This window comes from Prionailurus bengalensis, chromosome X, assembly GCF_016509475.1.
Source record: "Prionailurus bengalensis isolate Pbe53 chromosome X, Fcat_Pben_1.1_paternal_pri, whole genome shotgun sequence".
In the NCBI taxonomy this organism is placed as follows: Eukaryota; Metazoa; Chordata; class Mammalia; order Carnivora; family Felidae; genus Prionailurus; species Prionailurus bengalensis.
The window spans coordinates 21,015,233-21,027,402 of NC_057361.1; the positions used below are offsets into that span (position 1 = coordinate 21,015,233).

A 12,170-nucleotide genomic window follows, 5' to 3' on the forward strand; every position below is an offset into this window, starting at 1 on the left:
ATAAACAGGAGGGCAAAGGATAGCATTTGCTAAAATAATAAATAATAGTTTTTTCTAAGAGAGCGTATGGCAAGTACAGGCAGTATCGAATCAAAATGTCGTATTTATTTTTGGTACTGAGCTAGGGAGTTGCCCCCCATCCCACGTGTTGGGTTTAAAAAGTTCTGCCTCTGACCTTCCCAGAGCAGAGAGTAATGATGAACTGTGTCATGACATCTTGTCACACACCAATCGTAAAAAGGAGCTTTCCAGAAATTAAAAATGCTTCCATGAAAATAAGGACAGTAACACCTTGGCCACCCTCTTAGCTTCAAGTTGTCCGCCAGACCACCACCTAGCTGTTCTGCCAGGATTGAGCTTTAGGCCAGGTACTAAGTAACGATAAGTGAAAACCTGGTAAATTTTCCATTTGTGGGGGCTGGGAGCACAAAGTTTTCTAGTCACATATTCCCATGACCTCACTTATAACGAAAATGTTGCAGATTCTAGAAAATGCTAATGTCCTTTTTAGCTGTAAGTATTATCTTGATTGCAGTGCTTCAGAATTGCCCAACTTCATTATCTGAGCATAGCCAGCCTGACGCCTTCTTCTCAAATAGACAATTATGATCAATTAAGCACTTTCAGGCCTTATAGAATACTTAATTTTATTAGTCAATTATTTGTGCTTTGAAAGAGTTAATGGTAGCTACCCAAGCCATTATTAGAAATTAGTATGTCCCAAAATAGAAAGGCTATTTCCTTTGTGTATGGCACTGCAGTGGAAAATGCCAAGCATAGTTTTTACTGAGTTAAAGGGTGAGGGAAGGCGGAGTGGGGGAGAAAGTTACATGTAAATCATTTAGCCATTAACCTAATGGGTGGATTTATAAATCCTATTACTATAAGCCCTTTTCATTTCCACTGAGGCCTGGTGCATGCTTGATCCCACTAATGTAAAATTCATTCCGTCTAAGTGATTACTGAAGTAAGACACTTTGAGTCAATTTTAATCAGGGTGTGTGAAACTTGCCTGAGCGCCGATGTTCACTAAAGCGCGGACATAGTTTGGCCGTGTCTTAATTAGCCTCCCAGATGAGTTATGTGAGGAGTCAATCAGGGAACCAAATCTGAGCCTTTTGACGTGTCCGTGTTTTCTTGTGAGGGAAATAACACTGGTAGGGGCTGAAAATACCCAGCTCCAAAGCGGGAGGCAAAGACCTTTGTGTAGGGGTGTTTCTAGTCTCATGGACATTATGTGAATTCTGAGAAATCTGAAAGCTCGACTCTTCCAGCTAATTGGAGCATCTTCAGCGGTACTTAAATTTAAATGAATCACAGTTTCAAATCTGATGGAATGTGGACCCTCTTCCTAGAAAAACGCATGTAAGCACGCATTCAAATTTTTCCTTATGGTTTCAAGAATGTTCACATTTCTTGACCTTAGGTTAATATCTCCTGCTCCAAGTTTCAACCTTGGTGTCTTAGGGTTTGGGTATTTTTTGGAGATGTAATATTTAAGAGTGTAGGCTCACACTTGAACTCTTGTGTCAGTGAGTAGATTTAGCTCAAGTGTGCTTTAAAGCCAGCTCTGCACACTCTCCAGGGTCCTGTGTCAGAGATAATCCCAAGTATGGCAGTAATGCACAGAAGTTCAAGTGAAGCCTAGGGGACATGAGTTTCTGAACTGGATGGAGGTTGGTGTGGAGGAGGAACAGAGAGTAAGAATGTTGTGAAAGGAAGTTTTATTTAAAGGTGAAAACAGTTTTTTAAAAGTCAAACTTTTTTTTTTTTAAAGTCCACAAGAGGAATAAATCTTTCAGGGCAAGAAATGAGAAGAGAAGGGAGAAGTTCACTTTCCATTTCACACAGTGCCACAGACCATAGTATTTTAAGTTTTTAAGTCAATATTAGAGCCTTGACACATTTTAGGGCAGTAATTGAGAGATACTCATAAATATTATAAATATATGTGTTAGGGAGGAGAAACCTTTCAGAAAGCTTTGTTTATTCAGTGTGTTTTATATTCTTTACACATGAGCTATCGGAACGTCTAGGTTGTAAATTATGGATTTAAAAGAAAATCAGTTTATCTGGAAAGAGTTGTGTAGGAGAGTTACACTTTTAGTCAAGTTTATATTTAATGGGGCTTTATCATTGGGGTAGAAATTCATTTCTCATGAGTGAATATTTGTTTATCTAACATGCATTATGCTTGAAGGTGGGATTAAAACGGATTCACTTTTCACTTCTTGCACGGAAAGAGCTAGCTTTTAAACAATTTTTTAAAGTTTGTTTGTTTGTTTGCTTATTTAGAGAGTGCACAAGGAGGGCAGGGGCAGAGAGAGAATCCCAAGTAGGCTCCTCTGTCAGCACAGAGCCCAACATTGGGCTGGAACCTATGAACTGTGAGATCATGACCTGTGCCGATACCTCGAGCTACACGCTCAGCCAACTTGAGCCACCCAGGAGCCCCTGAAAGAGCTAGCTTTTATAATATTTTGTAATGTTTATTCAATTTTGAGAGAGAGAGAGAGAGAGAGCCAGCACGAGTAGGGTAGGGGCAGAGAGAGAAAGAGGGAGAGACAGAATCTGAAGCAGGCTCCAGGCTCTGAGCTGTCAGCACGGAACCTGATGCGCGGCTCGAAACCAAAGACTGTGAGATCATAACCTGAGCCGAAGTTGGCTGCTTAACCATCTGAGCCATGCAAGCACCCCAAAAGAGTTAGCTTTTAAATGCATACTGTGTATGGGTTTAATTGCCACTTACTGCAACTACCTTTAGGGTCCATTTGTTGTGGAGATGGATTTATCAGTTCATTGCTTTGCTCTTCTCATGTTAGACCACCTGGGTTTGCCTCCTTTTATTAGAACATAAAAGATAAATGTTTATTGCATCCCTGTGCCAGGCATTGTGTTAGGTTTAATCGCTAAGACATGATCTCTGTTTATAATTTGCTTATAGTGTCTTACTTACCTTTGTATTAGAGCGGTGTGCTCTGGGTATACACAGAGGACTTTGAGGGCTAAATTGGACTAATAATGTACTCCTTAATTTCATTTAGTTGGGGAGGCCAGAGAGGCTTCTCTGATGGTGTGAAGTTCCTTGTAAAATAAGTAGACATTTAAGTGATAATAATACCTAATGTTTATAAGCACTTATGTACCAGGAACTGTAGAAAATAGTTTACATATGTTACATTTAATGTTCACAGTAGCCATCTTGTAGGGAAGCTGTGGTTATCATCTCCATTTTACAGTCAAGAGTTGGAGGCACAGAGAGGTTATATTGTGTGCCTGAGGTCACACAGCTTTTAAGCAGTGCTGTTAGGTTTTGAACTTATAAGTAGCCTGTATCAGTCAGCATTCTGCAGAGAAACAGAATCATTTTGATGGGGGGGGAGGGGTGTGGAGGGTGTGGGAGGGGAGAGTGATTGATTGATTAATTGAATGATTGATTTTAAGAAATTGGCTCATGTGATTGTAGGGGATGGCAAGACTGAACTCTCAGGGCAGGTGAGCAGGCTGGAAACCCAAACACACAGCACCTGAGTTGATGTTTCGGCTTCAGTCTGAAATCTGCAGCTTCTTCAGGGGACTTCCTTCTTTATTCTCTTAAGGCCTTGAAATTGATTGGGTGAGGTCCACCCACGTTATGGTGGGGGGTAATCTGCTTACTCAAGGTCTGCTGATTTAAATATTGGTCTCATGTAAAAACAAAACAAAAAAACAAAAACAAGAAAGCCTTCTAGACTTATGTTTGACCACATAACTGGTTATCACTGGCCTAGCCAAGTTGACACATAAAATTAACCATTACACAGCCTAACTTCTGAACCCACACTTTGGACCAGTGTGGAGAAACAGCATGTGAAAAGCACAGAAGCAAGAAAAGAGCATGGCTCGTCCATGGAACTCAAAATATTTCAGGAAGGTTGAGTTGAAGTATGCATGTGGGAAGCATTCGAAGATGAGGTCAGCTTCAAGTACATCATGAGTCTTGGGTCAAGCTAAGGGATTTGAATTTCATCGCAAAGAGTGCATTTGAAAAAGAACACTGGAAAAGTGTGAAGAATGAATTGAAAGGTCGTGAAGCTGGAGACAAGGTAGTCTGAGTGGTGAGGGCCAGAAGGAGGGAGAGCACATTGGCAGGAAGCCACCCTGGAAAGACAGAGTCTTATGTGAGACTTGTTAGTTCATTGGATTAGAAAGGAAGTCAGCCCTTTGTTTCAGTTCGAGGCTCTTGGAGGGGCCATTTCTCGTGTTTGGAGCTGGGGAGGGTTTGGAGAAGATGGATGCAGTTTAGGAATGAATGCTTGTGGGACAGACGGTGGAAAATGGGCTTGGAGAGAGAAAGTGTTACTCAACCAGGGGCAATTTTGTCCCCCAGGAGACATTTGGCAATATCTGGAGATAATTTTGGCTGTCACAGCTGGAGAGAGAGAGAGCACTTGGGCGCGCGCATGCATGCTACTTACATCTAGTGGGTAGAGGCTGGGGACAGCCCCCCGTGACAAAATGTTCTCCAGCCTAAAATGTCAATCAGTAGTGCTGAGGTTGAGAAACCCTGATGTATATATGTGTATGTGTGTGTATTCTCCTGAGCAAGAGGGGGAGATATCAGCAGAGGGTGTCAAATGTTTTATATTTTGTACATATACCCACCCAGTTATGCTAAGTGCATAAAGCTATATGCAGAGAACTTGTTAGAACCTGTATATTTCTAGTTATTTTACAACCACATAGCCTTCAAAAGTAACCTAGGATATGATATATTCTTGTAATGCTGATGGTCTTTGTTGGACATATTAGTGCCTCCTTTCCCAATACTAAAGAAATGAATATGGGGGCACCTGGGTGGCTCAGTCAGCTGAGCGTCTCACTTCGGCTCAGGTCATGATCTTACACTCCGTGAGTTTGAGCCCTGCATTGGGCTCTGTGCTGACAGCTCGGAGCCTGGAGCCTGCTTCAGATGCTGTGTCTCCCTCTCTCTCTGCCCCTCCTCTGCTCATGCTCTGTCTCTGTCTCTGTCTCAAAAATAAATTAAAAAAAAAAAACACTAAAAAAAATAAAAAAAAAAAAAAGAAATGAATATGGTTGAAAGACAAAACAACCAGATAGAAGGAAGAGGTATTTTTACATGTCAAACTTGGATTCTAGATTTTTACATCTGGGAGGAATCCCAGCCTCTTCATTTTAGAAATGAGGAATCTAAGATCTAGAGAGAAAACTCAGATTGTTTCTAAATCACTTAGCTACTAATTGGCAGTTTAGACCAGTACTCACATTTCAGACCCCCAACTTTTTTTTTGAGAGAGAGCGCAAGTAGGAAAGGGGCAAAGAAAGAGAGGGAGAGAGAGAACCCCAAGCACCGCTAGTGCAGAGCCTGATGTGCGGCTTGAACTCACGAGTCGCAAGATCATGACCTGAGCTGAAGTCGGACCCTTAACCAGCTGAGCCCCCCAGGTGCTCCAACCCCCAACTTTTTTCTAAACTTGCATTTGTATAATGTTTTATCTTTGCTAACCACGTTTTCAGCACAGATTTCTTATTCCCATCTACCTCAGGGACCTGGGTGGTAGTTTTAATCCCAGTTTCACAGAAGGTAAAACTCCGGTTTTAAGGTAATAAGGAAGGAACCCAGTGTGACAGGAATGTTAAGTGGTGAAGACAGAAAGTAGGGTGCTTATTAAATCCATAGCCTATGCTCCTTGAACATCTTATAGAGAAGACACACATCTAGGAATAACAGGTAAAAGGAAAATAAGAAAAAGACAGTCAAATATAATGAGGATGAAATACATGTTTGCCAAGTGGGAGAACTGAGTATCACAGAGTCCTGCTTGGAAACTGCTGAAATTGGGACTAGGAAAGCTTACATAATGGTTGGATTACCACATATCATAATATTTATATTTCTTCTACTCTTCTCTTCCCTATCCTTCAAAACCATTCATTTTGCTACCCCTCTTATGCTAATGTATTTTTTTAAAAAGCCTTTCCAGTTTATTTCTAATTTTATGTCATCAGTAACAGAAGAATCCTAAAGCCATTGAGATTTCAGTTGTCATTCTCTTCATGCATTATTTGTTTAGGATTTGACCTTTCCCAACATTTTCTTAACTTGTAAGATTTCTGTTGAGCGTCTGCAGCGTCGACCATCATCTGTCATCAAAGTGGGTTTCTTGTTAGTAGATATCACTGTGATGGACCTGTGCTTTTGGAAAAGGAGCTTGAAACTTTGTTTTTAACTGTGGAAAAGTGGTGTTTTCTTGCTCCTCTGTAGCATTAATAAGCACAGTGTTAGTCTGTAATAGCATCTGAAACCATTTTGTAACCTTTAAATGCATTGCCAGACACACGTGTTCCGTCCTGGCAGAAAGTAAGGAGCCCAGCTTTATCCTGACCCTGTTAGGGGAACCTGTAAATACACACGTCAGTAGTAGTTGGGCTTAGGGTTGCTGCTGCTGTTAAACCCGGCATCATAAACCTGCTCTTTCTGCTTAGTAAACCACATCGTGGGTGTATTCCTGAATACATTATTTTTTTTTTGAGAAGTTTTTTAAAATACACTTTACATTTCCTTTTAGTCCCCACCACCCTCCACCAGCCTTCAGAGGCTCAGATTGGGGTTAAAATACTTTTTCGTATTATTTTAATTATTGCTCTCCCCACCCCCAGCCCCACTCCTTTCCTGTTTCCCCCTCCTCTTTTCCCCTAACGGCACTGTTCTGCAAAGCCTGCAATGATTGATATGATGGCAGTGCTGTCATTCTTTTTAACCAAAAAAAAGTCATTTTTGTTCTAGTTATTTTAATAGAGTCCCATTAAAGATGTATTGCTGACTGAAATATCGGCATGAAGGGCTCTCACTGAGCTGAGCCCAGGAATTAAGAAGTCAGGAAATCGGCTGCTGCATTGCAAGAGAGCCTTGTGTGACACCGAATCTCCTGATTGGGGAGATCATTACTGCTATTATGACTCGACTTGCGTAGGAATTTTAAATTCCATCTGAATGTCAGTAATAACCCTCTTAGCAAATTATCCTGAATAAAATCACGAAGGCATTTTATATAATAGGTGTTGAATTACTGGATAGATTTGCTAATTAAATACTCTTTGTTCTGCTGCAGTTGACATTACAGGGTAAGATCTTGAACAATTATTCTCAACAGCTGTACTTTGTTAAGGGAAAAATTAACCACAAAGTTTATTTTTTTACACTTGAAGTTGGCAGATTTTTGAAATGTGCTTGAAAAAATTCCATCATCCAATTGGTAATGAGTAGATAAATATGCAGGTGTTGCTGTGAAATCAGATAACTGCAGACTGCCTTATTAATGAATTTAGCAAGCCTTTATAGCCCTGTTTCCTAGCTGTTGGCACTTAGAAAATGATTTTCTGTCAGAACGGGGAGCTTTAATATTAGGCTTGTCAATTTGAAGTGAACTTACGAACGGACATCTTATAATCACTGTACCTTGTGTCCAGTAGACTTTTCTTGATACTTGTGGCTTCTTTTAGAAATGAATTTCCTTAATGGGGGAAATACCCGTGATGTATACAAATTTTTGACTGTTGGCTTCCCGAACATTCATGTGGTATGGGCTTTTTAACAAGGCAATGAAACATGCTGAAAAGAAAATGAGATGTAAGGTCCTTTTTCTAGATCAAGCTGTTGCCTATTTCTGTTACTTTGGGTAAGATGGTAGAGCCTAATTTTACTCAACTGTAAAATGGGATTAATAATACTGCCCACTCCTTAGGATTAGTCATTCAGCATTTTACAAATATTCATTAATAGCCACTGTGCACCAGGACCTCTACTAGATACTAAGAGTTTGGTAGCCCATAGGGCACCTAACAGCTGAGCCCTCCCAGTGAACAGTTTGAATCAAGGGTGGCTTTCTGGTCATCCTCGTTAGCGCTTGGGCAAGCATAAGTCTGGACAGGGCACTTTGGTACCCACCACCCAGAAGTGCTTAGTGAAGAAGCATGAAAAGTCAGGCTCAGCCTGGTTGCGGGTCTCCTATTGAATGGACTGAAGAGTTGATGAGCTGTGGTTAAGGACCTGGAGCCTGAGATGGAGCTCAGGTCCACTGAACCTGAGTTCTTTTTTAGCATCTCTTTATGTGTAGATGAATAATCTCTAAGATAAAGTATCAGGGTGAAAACAAAGCAGTTAAGGTATAGTCTTTATATTTGGCTTAGTTTTCTTTCTTTTTTTTTTATTTTTTATTTTTTTACGCTTATTTATTTTTGAGAGAGGGAGAGAGACAGAGCATGAGTGGGGGAGGGACAGAGAAAGAGGGAGACACAGAATCGGAAGCAGGCTCCAGGCTCTGAGCGCTCAGCTCAGAGCCCGACGCGGGGCTTGAACTCACAGACTGTGAGATCATGACCTGAGCCGAAGTCGGACGCCTAACCGAGGGAGCCACCCAGGCGCCCCTTTTGCTTAGTTTTCTACCATTTTTTGTACAAAAGATCCAACAAGAGGTTTCTGCCACCAAAGAGAAAATTGTTTTGGTAGCAGCCCTCAGATTGTGCTTGGAAATGGTTGTGAGTTGGTGGCAGGAGAGAATAGAGGCGGTTGATGGAGGATGAAGGTTGCCACTACACGTTGAAGGTACGCTCAAGGACAACATAGTAGGTTTCGTTCATGGTGTGAACGAAGAGTAGAGGAAATTGCTTACCACTTATGTGGAGTTTCAGTGAAAGGTTGACGGATGGTGTCTGTGGTATTTTTACTTAGGTACTGGTTACCGTATAGAGGTGTCCCTTGTGATGAGGAAGGCTAAGCTTAGTGTGGTGGGAGGGGCGGAGGGTGAAGAGAACTTGTGATGAGCAGTTCTGTCCTCACGATGATTAAGTTGGTTGATCTCGTTATTGCCCTCTTCCCAAAGGAATTGTCATATATTCTCCCACAATGCATTTCTCTGCAATTTAAATGTTTAAAAAAGAAGGTGAAGTGGAGGAGTGTGAATGTTTTTTAGGAGTTAACTGAATTTCAGAAAAGTAATTGGGATTACTATGAGAACTGTCAGTCAACCAGCACACAGTTTTTTGAGTACCTGTTACATGTGAAGCCTGGAGTTAGGCACACACATGTGCTCTGGCCTCCAGGAGCTTGTGGACTAGTTAGGGAGGGGACAAACTGTCAACTAAAAACTTTTCAGAAGGGCATTATCATGATTATCTTAGGCCAGTGGTCCTTAGCCTGGCCTGCAACATAAATACCTGAAGAGCTTTTTCCAGAACATTGTGAGGGCCAGGTATTGGTGTTTGTCTGTTTGTTTTTATGGCTCCCCAGGTGATTCCACCGTACAGCCAGTGTTAAAACCATCGATTAGGGGTGCCCGGGTGACTCAGTCAGTTAAGGGCCCGACTTCAGCTCAGGTCATGGTCTCATGTTTTGTGAGTTCAAGCCCCACGTTGAGCTCTGTGGTGACAGTGTGGAGCCTGCTGGGGATTCTCTCTCTTCCTCTCTCTTTGCTTCTCCCCCATTTGCTCTCTCAAACGTAAATAAACGTTTAAAAAAAGAAAACCTTGATTAGCCTGATCCATATTCACCACCACCCACCACCCCCAGGACAGAGGAAGGGCTTTCTTCCCTAAGAACAAAGGACAGTGAATGCCTGAGCAAAATTAGACTGTAATAAAGGGGAGGAAGCAGTGGAAATGGAAAGTCAGGGGTAGATGTGAAAGATAATTCTAAGTTCAGGGTTTATAGGGCTCTGTAATACATGTTTCCAGTTTGCAGCTATATGGGCCAATGGACAGAACTATCTACAGATATTATGTAGATGTTTGTCTTTATTCATTGAATACTTACTGAGCCCTGCCTCTGGCCCGGGCACTGTGCTAACTCCAGAGAATATGTGAAGGTCTACTCTCTGTCTTTAAGAAATTTACAATCGAGGGGCGCCTGGGTGGCGCAGTCGGTTAAGCGTCCGACTTCAGCCAGGTCACGATCTCATGGTCCGTGAGTTCGAGCCCCGCGTCAGGCTCTGGGCTGATGGCTCGGAGCCTGGAGCCTGTTTCCGATTCTGTGTCTCCCTCTCTCTCTGCCCCTCCCCGTTCATGCTCTGTCTCTCTCTGTCCCAAAAATAAATAAACGTTGAAAAAAAATTAAAAAAAAAAAAAGAAATTTACAATCGAGAGAAGAAATTTAAATCTACTGTGTATATATCTTTTTCACTTTTTTTTTCATTTTGTAAGGTTATTTATTTTGTTTGAGAGTGAGAGAGAGCATGATTAGAGGAGGGGCACATAGAGAATCCCAAGCAAGCTCCATGCCTCCAGTGCTGAGCCCAACATGGGGCTTGATCTCACAACCGTGAGATCATGACCCAAGCAAAAATCAAGAGTCTGGATGCTTAACCAACTGAGCCACCCAGGCTCCCCCCCCTTTTTTCCCACTAATTTTTAACATTCTGGGTAAGAATTGCCAGATTTGAAATGCTCTGTGAGGCTTTTTTTTTTTAAGCCACATAGTTATATTTAAATATTAATAATGAGAATTAGTTTACCTCTTTGCCTTATCATAATGGGATGTTTTTATTACACGTGTTTATTAAAGATAGAACTTAAGCAGATTTTTACAGTAGATCTACTTACATATCTCTGGCTGTGAATCAGCATAGAGGCCACCTTACTTTTAGATTATGTTGATGTTACTGTTATTTTGAGGGTTGTGGTTGGAAAACCATCAAGAGCTTTAAAATGTATGACCAGTCATTGGGATATTTATCTCTGTGTACTTATATTTATGGTTTTGTAACTATGTTATGTACTAATCTTGACTTTTTATTTCATTTAGATTTTGATGCATACAAAAGAGATGGTGCAGAAGGTAATGCTGAGCATTTTCATCATACAATGACTCTTAAATATCATACCTGGTGACGTTTTTGTATTCAAGGAAAATTGTAACCCAAACAGACTGGAAATGGCTTCTTAGGATGCCTAGTTTACGTTTATAATCCCTGCTAATGGATTATAGCTTTTTTCTTTTACTAACACTGATATGATCTAGGCACTGCTTGAAGCCTATATGTGAGTGTTTCAAGCAAATTAGTAACAGTGCTAATTAGAGTTTACTTCCAGGCCTTTATACTGTATGTGCTGTAGTGTTGTTTGTTATGATTGATTTTTTTTTGGCACTCTTCGTATTCTCCTAAATACTGTTTGAAACTGTTACAAATTTCATATGGATTTGTGCCCCTGCATTTTAAAAACCCATTATGTTTCTGCTTTATAAATTGCGGTGACCACTAAGCTCATGATACAGTGGATAGATATAGACACCCCCCTTCCTAGTCTCTTATCCTCCTTTATATTATTCAGTTCCACAGTTTGTTTCAGTTGAAACTAGACATTTCCCCTGCCACTCTACTGTCTTAAGAAAATTAGGTAGACTTTCTTAATGTGATAGTGGCTTTCCTTTCTAGTTTATTGGTTTATGGGTTTATTGGTTTATTGATTGTACTCAATATGGACAAGATATGGACATATTGACAATATGGACAAGAATAAACAAGCTTTTGAAAAATCAGTGGAACGTGTAATTTCTGTAGTATGGGTAATCTTGAGTTTTGTTTATGCTGATCACTCTGTTTTTGTTGTTAACTTTTATAATTTTTGCTTTTTATTAGATGAATCTTGAAGTTATTTATGGAGATACAGATTCAATTATGATAAACACCAATAGCACCAATCTGGAAGAAGTGTATAAATTGGGAAACAAGGTGATGTAATTTGACAAAATTATCTGTTTTACCTACTTTAGTGAATTCTCTTTTAACATGGAACATGTATATGTACACATGTGCTTCAGAAAATAATAAATGTAGTGCTTCTCAGCTCCTCATCTTCTTATTTTTCTTAGCTTCTAATCCAGTTGTTTGTATTAAGGGTAAAATTCAAAGGAGGGTGTTTTTTCCTTAAATGATAAATACATTTTTGCTTTGAAGAGAGTCTGAGATGTTTTCATCTTGTTTCTAAGGCTGGTGGCTGTGGTGTTCTTGTCACACCTTCGTGATGTTGGACTTAGGCCTGGCTACAGTGATATCTCTGGGTCTTGCAAGAGGGAAGCACACTGCTTCACACCCTATGTCTACTTTCTGATAAAAGGAGAAAGCAAAAAAAAAAGTTTTTAATGTAAATTTAAAATATGGTCGTGTTTATACTTA

General features: G+C 40.5%; 1 protein-coding gene across 1 annotated transcript in view; it reads left to right on the top strand.

Moving 5' to 3' along the window:
- Positions 1–12,170, top strand: part of POLA1 (DNA polymerase alpha 1, catalytic subunit) — a 299,598-nt gene that overhangs the window by 104,311 nt on the left and 183,117 nt on the right. The window contains exons 27-28 of the mRNA XM_043570717.1: positions 10,799–10,831; positions 11,634–11,726. Of these exons, the coding sequence (XP_043426652.1) occupies positions 10,799–10,831; positions 11,634–11,726 (126 nt within the window). The remainder of the gene's footprint in view (positions 1–10,798; positions 10,832–11,633; positions 11,727–12,170) is intronic.